The sequence below is a fragment of the Anguilla rostrata genome, chromosome 15 (assembly GCF_018555375.3).
Source record: "Anguilla rostrata isolate EN2019 chromosome 15, ASM1855537v3, whole genome shotgun sequence".
In the NCBI taxonomy this organism is placed as follows: Eukaryota; Metazoa; Chordata; class Actinopteri; order Anguilliformes; family Anguillidae; genus Anguilla; species Anguilla rostrata.
In genome coordinates, this window is record NC_057947.1 from 832,722 (window position 1) to 849,023 (window position 16,302).

General features: G+C 43.1%; 1 protein-coding gene across 1 annotated transcript in view; it reads left to right on the top strand.

The window, feature by feature from the left end:
- Positions 1 to 16,302, top strand: part of col5a2a (collagen, type V, alpha 2a) — a 60,481-nt gene that overhangs the window by 30,904 nt on the left and 13,275 nt on the right. Inside the window, exons 7-29 of the mRNA XM_064309718.1 lie at positions 258 to 350; positions 793 to 876; positions 2,093 to 2,137; positions 2,305 to 2,358; positions 2,910 to 2,963; positions 3,060 to 3,113; positions 3,221 to 3,274; positions 4,667 to 4,720; positions 4,833 to 4,877; positions 5,038 to 5,091; positions 6,904 to 6,948; positions 8,644 to 8,697; positions 8,902 to 9,000; positions 9,099 to 9,143; positions 9,334 to 9,432; positions 10,323 to 10,376; positions 10,796 to 10,903; positions 11,163 to 11,216; positions 11,308 to 11,406; positions 11,529 to 11,582; positions 11,669 to 11,767; positions 11,863 to 11,916; positions 12,398 to 12,451. Of these exons, the coding sequence (XP_064165788.1) occupies positions 258 to 350; positions 793 to 876; positions 2,093 to 2,137; positions 2,305 to 2,358; positions 2,910 to 2,963; positions 3,060 to 3,113; positions 3,221 to 3,274; positions 4,667 to 4,720; positions 4,833 to 4,877; positions 5,038 to 5,091; positions 6,904 to 6,948; positions 8,644 to 8,697; positions 8,902 to 9,000; positions 9,099 to 9,143; positions 9,334 to 9,432; positions 10,323 to 10,376; positions 10,796 to 10,903; positions 11,163 to 11,216; positions 11,308 to 11,406; positions 11,529 to 11,582; positions 11,669 to 11,767; positions 11,863 to 11,916; positions 12,398 to 12,451 (1,509 nt within the window). The remainder of the gene's footprint in view (positions 1 to 257; positions 351 to 792; positions 877 to 2,092; positions 2,138 to 2,304; positions 2,359 to 2,909; positions 2,964 to 3,059; positions 3,114 to 3,220; positions 3,275 to 4,666; positions 4,721 to 4,832; positions 4,878 to 5,037; positions 5,092 to 6,903; positions 6,949 to 8,643; positions 8,698 to 8,901; positions 9,001 to 9,098; positions 9,144 to 9,333; positions 9,433 to 10,322; positions 10,377 to 10,795; positions 10,904 to 11,162; positions 11,217 to 11,307; positions 11,407 to 11,528; positions 11,583 to 11,668; positions 11,768 to 11,862; positions 11,917 to 12,397; positions 12,452 to 16,302) is intronic.

Below are 16,302 nucleotides of genomic sequence, written 5' to 3' on the forward strand. Positions count from 1 at the left end.
TTCCTTAGTGCCGGTGTAAGAGAGTTTTCAGTATAGAGTCTTGATTCTAGGCTTTTGATTGCCTTTGGAGTCTGTTATTGGCATGTGTCAACCTGAGGACCAGAGTTGTGCTAATGAAAGTCAAAGATGTTTGGAGGCTGAGAAATAAAAAAAACAAAAACAAAACAGACATAGGTTGTTTGAAACAGAAAGAATGTTTCAATATGCATCCATGGTCCAAATTAGAGACGAATCCACTGATTGACATCTGTTTTTAGGGTCCACGAGGTTCACCTGGGTATGATGGAGAGCCAGGAGTCCCGGGGCAGCCAGGAGAGCCAGGACCACCTGGACACCCATCACATCCTGGGGTATGCTACTGTCTGCCATAATTTAGCAACAGGACAATTAATGACACTTTAATGTCACCTTCTGTAGTATCACTGATCTATATCACTCCTCATTCACTCACTCACTGTAGTATTATTGATCTATAACACTGTCCTCATTCACTCATTCACTGTAGTATTACTGATTGATATCACTCTCCTCATTGACTCATTCACTGTAGTATTACTGATCTAAATCACTGTCCTCATTCTCTCACTCACTGTAGTATTACTGATCAATATCACTGTGCTCATTCACTCATTCACTGTAGTATTACTGATCTATATCACTCTCCTCATTCACTCACTCACTGTAGTTTTACTGATCTATATCACTGTGCTCATTCACTCAATCACTGTAGTTTTACTGATCTATATCACTCTCCTCATTCACTCACTATCTGTAATATCACTCCTCTCTCAGGGTGAGTTGGTCTCTCAGATGTCAGGAGGCTTTGATGAGAAGTCCGGAGCAGCAGGTCAAACTGCTATGGTCCCTGGAACAAGGGTGAGTCAGAACTTCAGAAGCTTTGGTTTCCAGGGCTATTTTACTCAGTAATAATTAATTCTCCAGGACTATGTTACTCAGTAATAATTCATTCTCCAGGACTATATGTTTCTCAGTAATAATTAATTCTCCAGGACTATATGTTATTCAGTAATCGTTCTCCAGGACTATATGTTACTCAGTAATTATTCATTTTCCAGGACTATATGTTTCTCAGTAATAATTCATTATCCAGGACTATATGTTACTCAGTAATAATTCATTCTCCAGGACTATGTTACTCAGTAATAATTCATTTTCCATGACTATATGTTACTCAGTAATAATTTATTCTCCAGGACTATGTTACTCAGTAATAATTCATTTTCCAAGACTATGTTACTCACTAATAATTCATTTTCCAGGACTATGTGTTACTCAGTAATAATTCATTCTCCAGGACTATGTTACTCAGTAATAATTCATTCTCCAGGACTATGTTACTCAGTAATAATTCATTTTCCAGGACTGTTACTCAGTAATAATTCATTTTCCTAGACTATGTTACTCAGTAATAAATCATTTTCCAAGACTATGTTACTCACTAATAATTCATTTTCCAGGACTATATGTTACTCAGTAATAATTCATTCTCCGGGGCTGTATGTTACTCAGTAATAATTCATTTTCCGGGACTATATGTTACTCAGTAATAATTCATTTTCCAGGACTATATGTTACTCAGTAATAATTCATTCTCCAGGACTATATGTTACTCAGTAATAATTCATTGTCCAGGACTATGTTACTCAGTACTAATTCATTATCCTGGACTATGTTACTCAGTAATAATTCATTCTCCAGGACTATGTTACTCAGTAATAATTCGTTTTTCAGGACTTTATGTTACTCAGTAATAATTCATTTTCCAGGACTATGTTACTCAGTAAAAATTATTTTTCCATGACTGTATGTTACTCTGTAATAATTGTCCATGACTGTTACTGGGGAAAAAAATCATTTTCCATGGCATTATTGAATAATATTTCTGTATTTGATTTTATTATTTTATTGCATGACTTTATTGCTTCTTGCACAGGCAGGTGTGCTTCCTAGGCACTTAGTGTCCATGTTTTTCTGTTGTAAATATCTTGATATATGACTGTATATTTAAGGGATAATATGTGTCTACCTAGATATGTGATTTATTCTTTGGGTTTCGGTGTTTGTCTGTTAGGGGGAGGCTGGAGTTAGAGGACCTCCAGGACCTACTGGCCAACCTGTAAGTCAACTAGTTCCCATTCTTAAAACTTTCACAAATGTAATAATAACAAATAAAAAAAGAATGCTCCAATGGCTATGGATTTCAAAATAAATACAGATGGGGAATCTCTTTCTCTTTTCTCTCTCTCTCTCCCTTCATCTCTCTCTCTTTCCTCCCTCTCTCAGGGGCCTCCAGGGATTCAGGGCCCTCCTGGTGAGGTTGGCGATCCAGGATACATGGTAAGAATGAAGCCACAATTCCAGCCCTTTCAAAGTACTGCAGAATAACATTGTGTTGGGGCCTGTGGTAATATAACAGTATACAGGATGCATGACCTCATCGGACAGATGTGGGCAGGGTATATACTGAACTGAATGCACCATCGTGAGTGTCTTCTCCATTTTGAAAACCACTGGACTGTCCATATTGAGATCCACCATGATGAAACTCTGGGGCTGAAGTGTCTCAGATGTGTCTGCAGGGTTTGTGTTGAGATAAAACCTTTGGGCTGGTGTGTCTCAGATTTTGTTTATAGGGTTTGTGTTGAGATAAAACCTTTGGGCTGATGTGTCTCAGATGTGTTTGTAGGGTTTGTGTTGAGATAAAACCTTTGGGCTGGTGTGTTTCAGACGTGTTTGTAGGGTTTGTGTTGAGATGAAACCTTGGGGCTGAAGTGTCTCAGATGTATTTGTAGGGTTTGTGTTGAGATAAAACCTTTGGGCTGATGTGTCTCAGATGTGTTTGTAGGGCTTGTGTTGAGGTAAATCTATGTTCTATTTCCTCATTGTAGGGTACTTCTGGTCCTAGAGGCCCTGAAGGTCCTCCGGGCAAAATGGGTGAAGATGTGAGTATCTATAATCTGTTTGCCCTTTCTTTTTAAGAGTATGCTTGGCAAAACAAGATACTGAAAATGATCCAATGCAATTTTATCCCCCTACAGGGAGAGTCGGGGAAATCAGGAAACTCTGGAGAAAGGGGATTTCCTGGTTCTCCGGTAAGGTCCACGTTCTAATACTCCAGTCTTTCCTCTTCATCTCCAGTCGTTACATGTGTAGCTGTTTGCGCTCTGAGGAAGCATACTAACAATGTGATATATTTTAGGGGGCGAGAGGTTTTCCAGGGACACCCGGCCCCCCAGGCTTGAAAGGCCACAGAGTGAGTATAAATGCACACCACATCCATCCCCCACTCAGTGTATGTCACTCATCCAGCTCCCTCATGCTCACCCACACCACATCCATGCCCCACTCAATGTGTGTCACTCTTACAGCTCCCTCATGCTCACCCACACCACATCCACCTTCCACTCAGTGTCTCACTCTTACAGCTCCCTCATGCTCACCTACACCACATCCACCCCCCCACTCAATGTCTCACTCTTACAGCTCCCTCATGCTCACCCACACCACATCCACCCCCCACTCACTGTCTCACTATTACAGCTCCCTCATGCTCACCCACATCACATCCATCCCCCACTCAGTGTCTCACTCTTACAGCTCCCTCATCCTCACCCACACCACATCCATCCCCCACTCACTGTCTCACTCTTACAGCTCCCTCATGCTCACCCACACCATATCCATCCCCCACTCAGTGTCTCACTCTTAGAGCTCCCTCAAGCTCACCCACACCACATCCATCCCCCACTCAGTGTGTCTCACTCTTACAGCTCCCTCATGCTCACCCACACCACATCCATCCCCTACTCAGTGTCTCACTCTTACAGCTCCCTTATGCTCACCCACACCACATCCATCCCCTACTCAGTGTCTCACTCTTACTCTGCTGCTATGCATTCGGTTGCTGAATATGAAAGGACACCATCTTAATCAGCAGTGGTATCTTCCCCTGCACTTACACAGAGATGCTTTATATAGATGATTGTGGAAATTGATTGGTTGGAAGGAAGTTTATTTAATCCAACACGAACAAGTCATGAAACACTTCTTTCATGAGAGAGTTGCTCACATAACAAACTCAAATATAAATACTAAGCAGTCACTGATTTGGGCTATGAGCAGATATTAGGGCATAAACCTATCATTTCATAACATGATGACTTAACATCTTTGCTTGAATCTGCACTGCTACAGCAGTGACATGTAGAAGCGCAGTGGAAAGCTTAGTGTGATGGTTGTTTCAGTTCAGGTAAAACCTGCAGTTACTTGTGAGCATCAGCGTGATTAACTTTCTCATAGACTACTTAGGGCCATCTTGAGCGGGAAGGCCATTATATCATATGGGTGTAACTCACTATGGCTAAATAAACGGAATGTATTACTAATAAAAAATCTGTAAGAAGCTTGCAATTGTGTCTTTCACATCTTCCAGGAATAATATCCTATCCTGACACAATTTTTCCTTTGCATACTGTAATACAGGGATGTTTTGCTTTGTGAAGCTTTCACTATTTTATTCATTCAGATAACCTAATTTGACACTTGTAAGACTTGTAACACAGTTGTGTTTTTCCTGTCATCGATGAAATACACAAATGCCGGTGCATGTGTAAATGTTAATGCAGATGTTCCTTTAACGTTACAGGGACACCAAGGACCTGTTGGTGTTAGAGGTGAAACTGGTGCTGTTGGGTCAAAGGTAAAAGGTCACACATGTGATTTTGATGCTCATATTGAATCAGTGTGCTTCATTTTTATCAAATGACGGTAACAGCGTGTTGGTTTCCCCCCCTGTGCGTTTCCTCTCTCAGGGAGAGTCTGGCCCCACAGGTCCTTTGGGCGGCCCTGGCCCTCTGGTACGTGTCACCACATTCCAAACCAGTACAGTGCGCCGTGTCATGGAATTTTCTTTAGCCCGAAAATAATAAAACATAATAAAAATCTGTTTTTTATTGTCTCACGTAAATGCAAATTGTAAATTGGCCTATGAGCAGAGCCGTTTAATGTCCTCTGCAGGGTCCCAGGGGAATGCCAGGAGAGAGAGGTCGGGTGGGTCCTGGAGGACTGCCGGTAAGAATGATCATGGTCATGAGCTCGGAGAAATCTGATTCATTTAACTCAATCCTTTTCATACTGTATCTGTTTAAATCATTACCGGTAAGAATGATCATGTTCATGAGCTCTGAGAAATCTGATTCGTTTAACTCAATCCTTTTCATACTGTATCTGTTTAAATCATTACCGGTAAGAATGATCATGTTCATGAGCTTGGAGAAATCTGATTCATTTAACTCCATCCTTTTCATATTGTATCTGTTTAAATCATTACAGATAAGAATGATCATGTTCATGAGCTCAGATAAATCTGATTCATTTAACTCCATCCTTTTCATATTGTATCTGTTTAAATCATTACCAGTAAGGATGATCATATTCATGAGCTCGGAGAAATCTGATTCATTTAACTCAATCCTTTTCATACTGTATCTGTTTAAATCATTACCGGTAAGAATGATCATGTTCATGAGCTCGGAGAAATCTGATTAATTTAACTCCATCCTTTTCATATTGTATCTGTTTAAATCATTACAGATAAGAATGATCATGTTCATGAGCTCAGATAAATCTGATTCATTTAACTCCATCCTTTTCATATTGTATCTGTTTAAATCATTACCAGTAAGGATGATCATATTCATGAGCTCGGAGAAATCTGATTCATTTAACTCCATCCTTTTCATATTGTATCTGTTTAAATCATTACCGGTAAGAATGATCATGTTCATGAGCTCGGAGAAATCTGATTCATTTAACTCCATCCTTTTCATATTGTATCTGTTTAAATCATTACAGATAAGAATGATCATGTTCATGAGCTCAGATAAATCTGATTCATTTAACTCCATCCTTTTCATATTGTATCTGTTTAAATCATTACCAGTAAGGATGATCATATTCATGAGCTCGGAGAAATCTGATTCATTTAACTCCATCCTTTTCATATTGTATCTGTTTAAATCATTATAGATAAGAATGATCATGTTCATGAGCTCAGATAAATCTGATTCATTTAACTCCATCCTTTTCATATTGTATCTGTTTAAATCATTACCAGTAAGGATGATCATATTCATGAGCTCGGAGAAATCTGATTCATTTAACTCCATCCTTTTCATATTGTATCTGTTTAAATCATTACCGGTAAGAATGATCATGTTCATGAGCTCGGAGAAATGTGATTCATTTAACTCCATCCTTTTCATATTGTATCTGTTTAAATCATTATAGATAAGAATGATCATGTTCATGAGCTCAGATAAATCTGATTCATTTAACTCCATCCTTTTCATATTGTATCTGTTTAAATCATTACCGGTAAGGATGATCATATTCATGAGCTCGGAGAAATCTGATTCATTTAACTCCATACTTTTCATATTGTATCTGTTTAAATCATTACCGGTAAGAATGATCATGTTCATGAGCTCGGAGAAATCTGATTAATTTAACTCCATCCTTTTCATATTGTATCTGTTTAAATCATTACAGATAAGAATGATCATGTTCATGAGCTCAGATAAATCTGATTCATTAAACCCCATCCCGTAAATATCATATCTGTTTAAATCAGAGAAGCTGCATTCTCATTTAATGTAACTTAACATGATCAACCTCAACCTTGGTTTGTAAGAAGCTGGAATAGCCTATGAAATGTATTAGAAATATTCCTTGCAAATGACATGTTATACACATGTTATTGACATCCAGGTATGACGAATAATGATTAAAAAGGAATAACATTTACAGACAGTGCTCTGAGCAATAACGTTTTGTATTTTTGCAATTTAGGATATATTTCCTGAATTTATTTTTATGTTATAGGGCACACGTGGATCACCTGGCAATGTTGGAAAACCAGGTCCAATGGTAAGAAAGTACAAAATATTAACTATAAATGTTCCTTTTGAATATCACTATGTATATTGAAGGCATACTATGTAGGATTTTTAGCCTCGCTTTGATCCTGTGTTTGCAATCAAAGAAGTCGCCTCCTCCATCCTAAACCCCGCCCACTCCCCTCCCTTTCTATAGTTTTTATCTGGTTTTTATTTTTATATCTTCATTTTTTGATAGTTGTCACCATCAAAGAAAAGCGATTCCATTGTTGACTCTGGTTTTCAAATGAGCCCTGTTGGCTTGTTGTTTTGCATCTCTGTACTGGTGCTCCTTCACCTTCGCCATTGCGGTAGTTAATTGGCTACAAACACTCTGCTGAAACCTGATCCCACCCCTCAGTAGCCACACCCACCCCTTCCCACACAGAAAAGAGGACCACACCCGGAAAAGTCTTGAAAGCATTTTAGAAGGAGAAATACAGGCAGAGAACTGCGGTTTCAGCACATGTGCGCAAAGACAGAGAGCTTGCCAGTGCGCCATAGATATGACTGAACATGGTTACTTTATAATATTTGCAAGTTTAAAATACTGCATAGTATGTCTTTATAGCCAGTCAACTAAATTTATTACATGACACATGGCACAGTGTCAAAGTTTTGCCATGGTATTAAAGCCATACAGTATGTGGTATTATATTACTTACTGTATATGACTGTGTATGTATTGTATGGCGGTAAAGACAGTGTGACTGTGGCGAGTGTGTCTATAATGAGCGTGTTACAATAATGAGCATGTTACTGTAATGAGCATGTTACTGCAATAAGCATGTTACTCTAGTGAGCATGTTACTGTAATGAGCGTGTTACTGTAATAAGCATGTGACTGTACTGAGGGTGTTACTGTAATGAGTATGTTACTGTAATGAACATGTTACTGTAATGCGCCTGTTACTGTAATGAACATGTTACTGTAATGAGCATGTTACTGTAATGAGCGTGTGACTGTAATGAGTGTGTTACTGTAATGAGCGTGTTTCTGTAATAAGCGTGTTACTGTAATGAGTATGTGACTGTACTCAGCATGTTACTGTAATGAGCATGTTACTGTAATGAGCATGTTACTGTGATGAGCATGTTACTGTACTGAGCGTGTGACTGTAATGAGTGTGTTACTGTAATGATCATGTTACTGTAATGAGCGTGTGACTGTAATGAGCGTGTTTCTGTAATGATCATGTTACTGTAATGAGCGTGTTTCTGTAATGATGAAGTTACTGTAATGAGCATGTTACTGTAATGAGCGTGTTTCTGTAATGAGCGTGTGACTGTAATGAGCGTGTTACTGTAACGAGCGTGTGACTGTAATGAGCATGTTACTGCAATGAGCGTGTGACTGTAATGAGTGTGTTACTGTAATGATCATGTTACTGTAATGAGCGTGTTACTGTAATGAGCGTGTGACTGTAATGAGTGTGTTACTGTAATGAGCGTGTTACTGTAATGATCATGTTACTGTAATGAGCATGTTACTGTGATGAGCATGTTACTGTACTGAGTGTGTGACTGTAATGAGTGTGTTACTGCAATGAGCGTGTTACTGTAATGAGCATGTGACTGGAGCGTGTTTCTGTAATGGCAGTTTGTAACGCTGTTTTGACTGAGAGACTGCACCATATGTAGCCTACTACAGTAGGATCAGTTCCTCATGCAGCATCTGTAATTTCAGGGTCCTCTGGGGCTCAGTGGCCCCCCAGGGTTCCCAGGAAACCCGGGTATGAAGGTGAGTTAAGTCAGACCCCTAACAACATGCTTATTATTTACTAAATGTGGCCCACTTTCAGATTGCAACAATAAATAATGCTGAATGAATATTCCCTTCAATTAATACCTTCTTGCAGCATTTAAACATACTGGCAACCCCTTGTTTCACTATTTTGCGGCCATTTTGAGATGGTTGGCTGAACTTCACGTTCCTGTTCCTCAGGGAGAGGCTGGCCCCACAGGGGTCCGTGGCACAGAGGGTCCCCAGGGCCAGAGGGGAGAGACGGGTCGTCAGGGAACATCTGGTTCAGCTGGCCAACAGGTGCGTACCTTCACACGGCAGTAGCAACACAGATTCAAAGCAATTACGTTTTTTGATGTTTTTAGAGCTGCTTTCATGAGTAAATGCACTGGTTTCAGGGTCCATCGGGTACAGAAGGAGGGCCAGGAGCCAAGGGACCAATAGTAAGTTCAGAATTATCTATTCAAATAAATCACCCATGCCTAATTAAGTATTTATTATTATTATTATTATTATTATTAGCTGTTGTTGTATATTATTATACAATATGATAATAGGTAAAATATGCAGCCTGTTATTTGTATTTTTGTGAATCATGTCTTGTAGGTAGTCTGATTCTTCTCTCTGTTGTAGGGAGCTGTTGGCCCTCAGGGGCCAGGAGGTCTGCTTGGCCCTCCAGGGCCTCCGGGACCCCAGGGAAGCACCGGCCAGCCAGGCGTGAAAGGCCAACTGGTAATGCCGACCGGACGGGCGCCTCCTGCCACCTCCCTCCTGCCACCTTCCTCCTACCACCTCTCTCCTGCCACCTTCCTCCTACCACCTTCGTCCTGCCACCTTCCTCCTACCACCTCCCTCCTGCCACCTCCCTCCTACCATCTCTCTCCTGCCACCTCCCTCCTGCCACCATCTTCCTGCAACCTCCCCCATACCACCTCCCTCCTGCCACCATCCTCCTACCACCTCTCTCCTGCCACCTTCCTCTACCACTTCCTCACACCTCTCCGCCACTCCTCACCACCTCCCTCCTGCCACCTTCCTCCTACCACCCTCTGCCACCATCTTCCTGCCACCTCCTCATACCACTCCATCCTACCACCATCTTCCTGCCACCTCTCTCATGCCACCTCTCCTGCCACATCTCCTACCACCTCTCTCCTGCCACTTCTCTACCACTCCTCCTGCCACCTTCCTCCTACCACCTCTCTTCTGCCACCATCCTCCTGCCACCTCCCTCATACCACCTCCATCCTACCACCATCTTCCTGCCACCTCTCTCATGCCACCTCCCTCCTGCCACAATCCTCCTACCACCTCTCTCCTGCCACCTTCCTCCTACCACCTCCCTCCTGCCACCTTCCTCCTACCACCTCTCTCCTGCCATCTCCCTCCTGCCACCATCTTCCTGCCACCTCCCTCATACCACCTCCATCCTACCACCATCCTCCTGCCACCTCCCTCATGCCACCTCCCTCCTGCCACAATCCTCCTGCCACCTCCCTCATACCACCTCCATCCTACCACCTCTCTCTCACTCGTATCCCACATGTCCTGTCTTTCGCCACATCAGGTGTAACACCATGTCCGTTTCACATGTAAACACACTTCCTCTCTACCTGTTTCAGGGAGACATTGGAGTGCCTGGCTTCAAAGGAGAGGCAGGGCCTAAAGGAGAACAGGTAAGACCAAATTATTATTATTATTATCATTATTATCATTATTATTATTATTATTATTATTATTATTATTATTATTATTATTATTTCTATCTACAGAGATGGAAAACACATACAGTCAGATAATGCAGTCCTACTACTTTATAAAGAAAGAAAACAACCTGCTGTATGTCTGTGTTTCTGACACAGGGCCTGCTGTATGCTCTTGGGATAAATAGTTAGGAATGCAATGTGATAGTATATGAAGTTTACATTTACATTTACACTCACATATTTTTGAGAGTAGAATAGCAAAGTTCCTGAATGTTGCTATGTTTACACTTACATTGAAAATCGAAATAAAAGTCCTGCCTAACTTGTGTGATGCGTTTGTGGCCCAGTCCTCTTGTGTCAGATGTGATGTTGATGTTGATGTGTCATAGGGCCCGCCCGGTGCCCAAGGGCCGCTCGGACCGCAAGGAGAGGAGGGGAAGAGAGGTGCGCGCGGGGACCCTGGTTCCATTGGTCCACAGGGCGGTGTTGGTGAGAGGGTGAGTCTGCCCGTCCACGCACCCACCATGGAGTACCCCAGCACAGCGAAACCACGCTTTTAAACGACCTCCAGCAGTCAGTCTGACAGGGGATGTGCGCACCATGCCGAAGGCTTATTTTTCACTGTGTGGGCATTTGTTAAACTGAAATACTGCACATCTGATGTGAAATAATGCTTCTGCCACTGGTCTCAAGAATACCCGTCATGTCAAAACTATTCAGGAATTCTTCTGAAAAACTCTTCTGGTTTTATTGTAGGGTGCCCCTGGCAACAGAGGATTTCCGGGAGCCGACGGATTGCCTGGACCTAAGGTACTTCATCTTTCAGTCTGCAAAAAATGGCGGAAGAATTTTCGGTGAATGTTGACGCGACAGTGAGGCATTTCTCCGTGGTTTTTTCCAGGGTGCACAAGGAGACAGAGGAACCGGTGGAGTGCCTGGCCCAAAAGGTTCTTCTGGTGACCCGGGGCGCACTGGAGAGCCCGGCCTCCCTGGCGCACGGGTACGAAAACCCCCTCTCGATTCTGTACCCGCGCCGCCCAGGCGCGTCTTGAGTTTGTGTGAGTGTACGCTACGGGCTCCCGACCTGGCACAGCGGGCCTAACACCTGTGCCCACTTTCCAGGGCCTGACGGGAAATCCTGGAGTGCAGGGGGCGGAGGGCAAGCCAGGCCCGCTGGTGAGTTGGAAAGCCTCGCTCCCAGTCTGCACCACCATCAGGCAGTCAAGCCAAGGACAAAGTAAGGAATGTGCTTCCTTTTTCAGGGGGGTCCCGGGGAGGACGGACGTCCGGGCCCAGCCGGATCCATCGGAACCAGAGGACCCGCTGGATCCATGGGCCTGCCAGGCCCAAAGGGATTTAACGTGCGTGTTCTCCCGCCCATGGACAGCCAGAGCCTCCTGAGACTTATGCGCCATGCTGTCATGTGACTAATATTTTCTATATGGTATTTGGACAGGGAGATCCAGGGAAAACTGGGGAACAGGGAAATCCTGGAGTACCGGGACAAAGAGTGAGTATGGGCATTAACTGAGTGATTCATTATGTAACCGATTCACTTCCCCTTGTCCTATGTGATTGGACATTAACTGAGTGATTCATTATGTACCTGATTCACTTCCCCCTGTCCTATGGAATTGGGCATTAACTGAGTGATTCATTATGTACCCGATTCACTTTCCCCTATCCTATGTGATTAGGCATTAACTGAGTGTTTCATTATGTACCTGATTCACTTCCCCCTGTCCTATGGAATTGGGCATTAACTGAGTGATTCATTATGTACCCGATTCACGTCCCCCTGTCCCATGTGATTGGGCATTAGCAGAGTGATTCATGATGTACCTGATTCATTTTCCCATGCCTTATGTGATTGGCATTAACTGAGTGATTCATTCATAATGTAAGCGATTGGCTGTGCCTTTCTTATATGATTTTGGGCATTCATTTGGTAATTGATTTATTGTGTGACTAACAGATTGATTCTGTTGTAGGGGCCACCAGGGAAAGAAGGAGAAGTTGGGCCGGCAGGTGCTGCTGGTCCTGCAGTAAGTCTTTCTCTCATAGGTCTGATGTGAAAGTAGAGTGGATTGAATGTGTTGCATGAGCAGGCTCACATACATATTTAAAATATTGCACCTCTTTATATTCTGGTGAAATTTTGAAAACACTCCCACAGATTCCCAGATTCAACAAAACTAACCCAAATCTACAATTGTAAGGGATTCTCCCTTATATTCTCTTCTTGGAGAAAATGCTACTTTTTTGTTTCTCTAAAATGATCACTGATCAGCAGCAATTCTACCAAAGTATTCCAAAAAAAATTTTGAACCAGGTCAAATTTGGAATATGAAATCAATCATGATTTTCAACGGGTCATTTTTCTCACAGTGAGCAAATTTGCACCTTTTAGAAAGCAGCAGAGAGCAGGGGAATCACAGTGATAGAGGGATTACCTCTGAGAAAGAGCAGAGGAATCACACTGATAGAGGGATTACCTGTGAGAAAGAGCAGGGGAATCACACTGATAGAGGGATTACCTCTGAGAAAGAGCAGAGGAATCACACTGATAGAGGGATTACCTCTGAGAAAGAGCAGAGGAATCACACTGATAGAGGGATTACCTGTGAGAAAGAGCAGGGGAATCACACTGATAGAGGGATTACCTGTGAGAAAGCAGCAGGGGAATCACACTGATAGAGGGATTACCTGTGAGAAAGAGCAGGGGAATCACACTGATAGAGGGATTACCTGTGAGAAAGCAGCAGGGGAATCACACTGATAGAGGGATTACCTGTGAGAAAGCAGCAGAGAGCAGGGGAATCACAGTGATAGAGGGATTACCTGTGAGAAAGAGCAGGGGAATCACACTGATAGAGGGATTACCTGTGAGAAAGAGCAGGGGAATCACACTGATAGAGGGATTACCTGTGAGAAAGCAGCAGAGAGCAGGAGAATCACACTGATGGGGGGATCATTAGGCGCCACTTCCTGTTCCAACCAGAATAGAATGGCAGACCGGCCGTTCGGAGAGGGTTAAATGATCCAGGAATGCTCCAGCTGCCTGCGGGCCACAGTAGTGCCCAACCCGTTGACATGTAGTACTGATGGCAACTCGATAGGTTCTCGCTTCCAGGGGTATCTTCACAAAATGACACGTGGCAAATGAAAGATATCATTCATAAGAAGATCTTAAGCCATTCCACATAAGCAATGATGCAGAATACTGTAATTCTGATAGCACTTTTCATAAATGTAAGGAAGACAGTGACAGCAAGATAGTTGAGGAAGAGTCTAAAGAAGAATTGCTTATCCCCCATAATTTTAGCGCAATCAATCTGGACAAACATTGTAGTCAAGCTGCACCTTTACAGGTAAACTTGTTGTTCTGTAAACAGCCATGAGAAATAAAAGGCTGTGATTAATTAAAGGCTATAGCCAAGGGTGATTAAGCACTGTTGGACTGGCTTGAGAGTTTTTTCCCCATTGAAGTGGGAGATGTAGCTCGCTAATGCTAAAGCTAGGAATGAGAGAGGGGGATGTGAGTGAAGCTCAGAGTTGTGAATGAGGGGGATGTGAGTGAAGCTCAAAGTTGTGAATGAGGGGGATGTGAGTGAAGCTCAGAGTTGTGAATGAGGGGGATGTGAGTGAAGCTCAGAGTTGGGAATGAGGGGGATGTGAGTGAAGCTCAGAGTTGGGAATGAGGGCGATGTGAGTGAAGCTCAGAGTTGGGAATGAGGTGGATGTGAGTGCAGCTCAGAGTTGGGAATGAGGTGGATGTGAGTGGACCTCAGAGTTGGAAATGAGGGGGATGTGAGTGAAGCTCAGAGTTGGGAATGAGGGGGATGTGAGTGAAGCTCAGAGTTGGGAATGAGGGGGATGTGAGTGAAGCTCAAAGTTGGGAATGAAGGGGAAGTGAGTGGAGCTCAGAGTTGGGAATGAGGGGGGTGTGAGTGAAACTCAGAGTTGTGAATGAGGGGAATGTGAGTGAAGCTCAGAGTTGGGAATGAGGTGGATGTGAGTGGAGCTCAAAGTTGGGAATGAGGGGGATGTGAGTGAAGCTCAAAGTTGGGAATGAGGGAGGGGGATGTGAGTGAAGCTCAGGGTTGGGAATAGGAGGGGGATGTGAGTGAAGCTCAGGGTTGGGAATGAGGGGGATGTGAATGAAGCTCAGAGTTGGGAGTGAGGGGGATGTGAGTGAAGCTCAGAGTTGGGTATGAGGGAGGGGGATGTGAGTGGAGCTCAGAGTTGAGAATGAGGGGGATGTGAGTGAAGCTCAGAGTTGGGAATGAAGGGGAAGTGAGTGGAGCTCAGAGTTGAGAATGAGGGGGATGTGAGTGAAGCTCAGAGTTGGAAATGAGGGGGAAGTGAGTGGAGCTCAGAGTTGGGAATGAGGGGGATGTGAGTGAAGCTCAGAGTTGGGAATGAGGTGGATGTGAGTGGAGCTCAAAGTTGGGATTGAGGGGGATGTGAGTGAAGCTCAGAGTTGGGAATGAGGGGGATGTGAGTGAAGCTCAGGGTTGGGAATGAGGGAGGGGGATGTGAGTGAAGCTCACAGTTGGGAATGAGGGGGATGTGAGTGAAGCTCAGAGTTGGGAATGAAGTAGATGAGAGTGGAGCTCAAAGTTGGGAATGAGGCAGATGTGAGTGGAGCTCAGAGTTGGGAATGAGGGAGGGGGGTGTGAGTGGAGCTCAGAGTTGGGAATGAGGGGGATGTGAGTGGAACTGTGAGTTGGGATTGAGTGGAGCTCAGAGTTGGGAATGAGGGGGAAATGAGGAGGATTTAAGTGGAGCTCAGAGTTGGGAATGAGGGGGATGTGAGTCGAGTTCATAGTTGGGAAAGAGGCGGATGAGTGGAGCTCAGAGTTGGGAATGATAATGTAAGCGAAAGGTTGCAAGTAGAACACTGCCATTGTACCCTTGAGTAGGGTGCTTAATCTGAATTGCTTTAGTGTGTAATGTATCCCGCTGTATAAATGCATTATATATAAAAATTCAAAAGTTGCTGTGGATACAATTATGATAATATTTACTGTATGTAGTGGTGGGAGAATCTGAATCATTAACATGCAGTGTTCTGATGGATCCACATTATTTAGATATCCCTTTTAGGGCCATAATAGCTGTATCTCCATTAGAGAGAGTACACTAGCCTTCAGTCCCCTGCCATCAGACCTGGGGCATGTCACATAAGAGATCTGTGGGCATGTCACATAAGAGATCTGTGGGCATGTCACATAATAGATCTGTGGGCATGTCACATAAGAGGTCTGTGGGCATGTCACATAAGCGATCTGTGGGCATGTCACATAAGAGATCTGTGGGCATGTAACATAAGAGATCTATGGGCATGTCACATAAGAGATCTGTGGGCATGTCACATAAGAGATCTCTGGGCATGTCACATAAGAGATTTGTGGGCATGTCACATAAGAGATCTGTGGTATGAATGCAAATCCATGTGAAGAATTGACATTTTTCAGTCTTTGTCAGACAGCCCAGCACTACAGTTTCTTTTATGCTTTTCTTAATCAGTATAATATTTTGAATAATTATGAGCTACCTGCTGTGATGTATTCTTCATGTAAACAAAGCAAACCAGCAGATATGTTCCACAATCAGACCAAATCTCAATTCACTGCTACCTGCTGTGCAAAGTAATGAAAGATAAGTCACTTATAAATCACTTAACCCTACAACTGGCAGCGAAACTACGGGTGTGGGTGCCTTTTCACGTCAAAAGGTAGTTTAATTTTTTATTTATTTTTTAATTAGAAATATATCCACAACTCAGCAAAAAAATCGAAAAAGAATGCCTTTCTATCTACAACTAAACTAAATTTTGGTGTGGAAACCTCCATAAATGCATTTGAGTGTGAATAGTGTGAATAGAATTGTT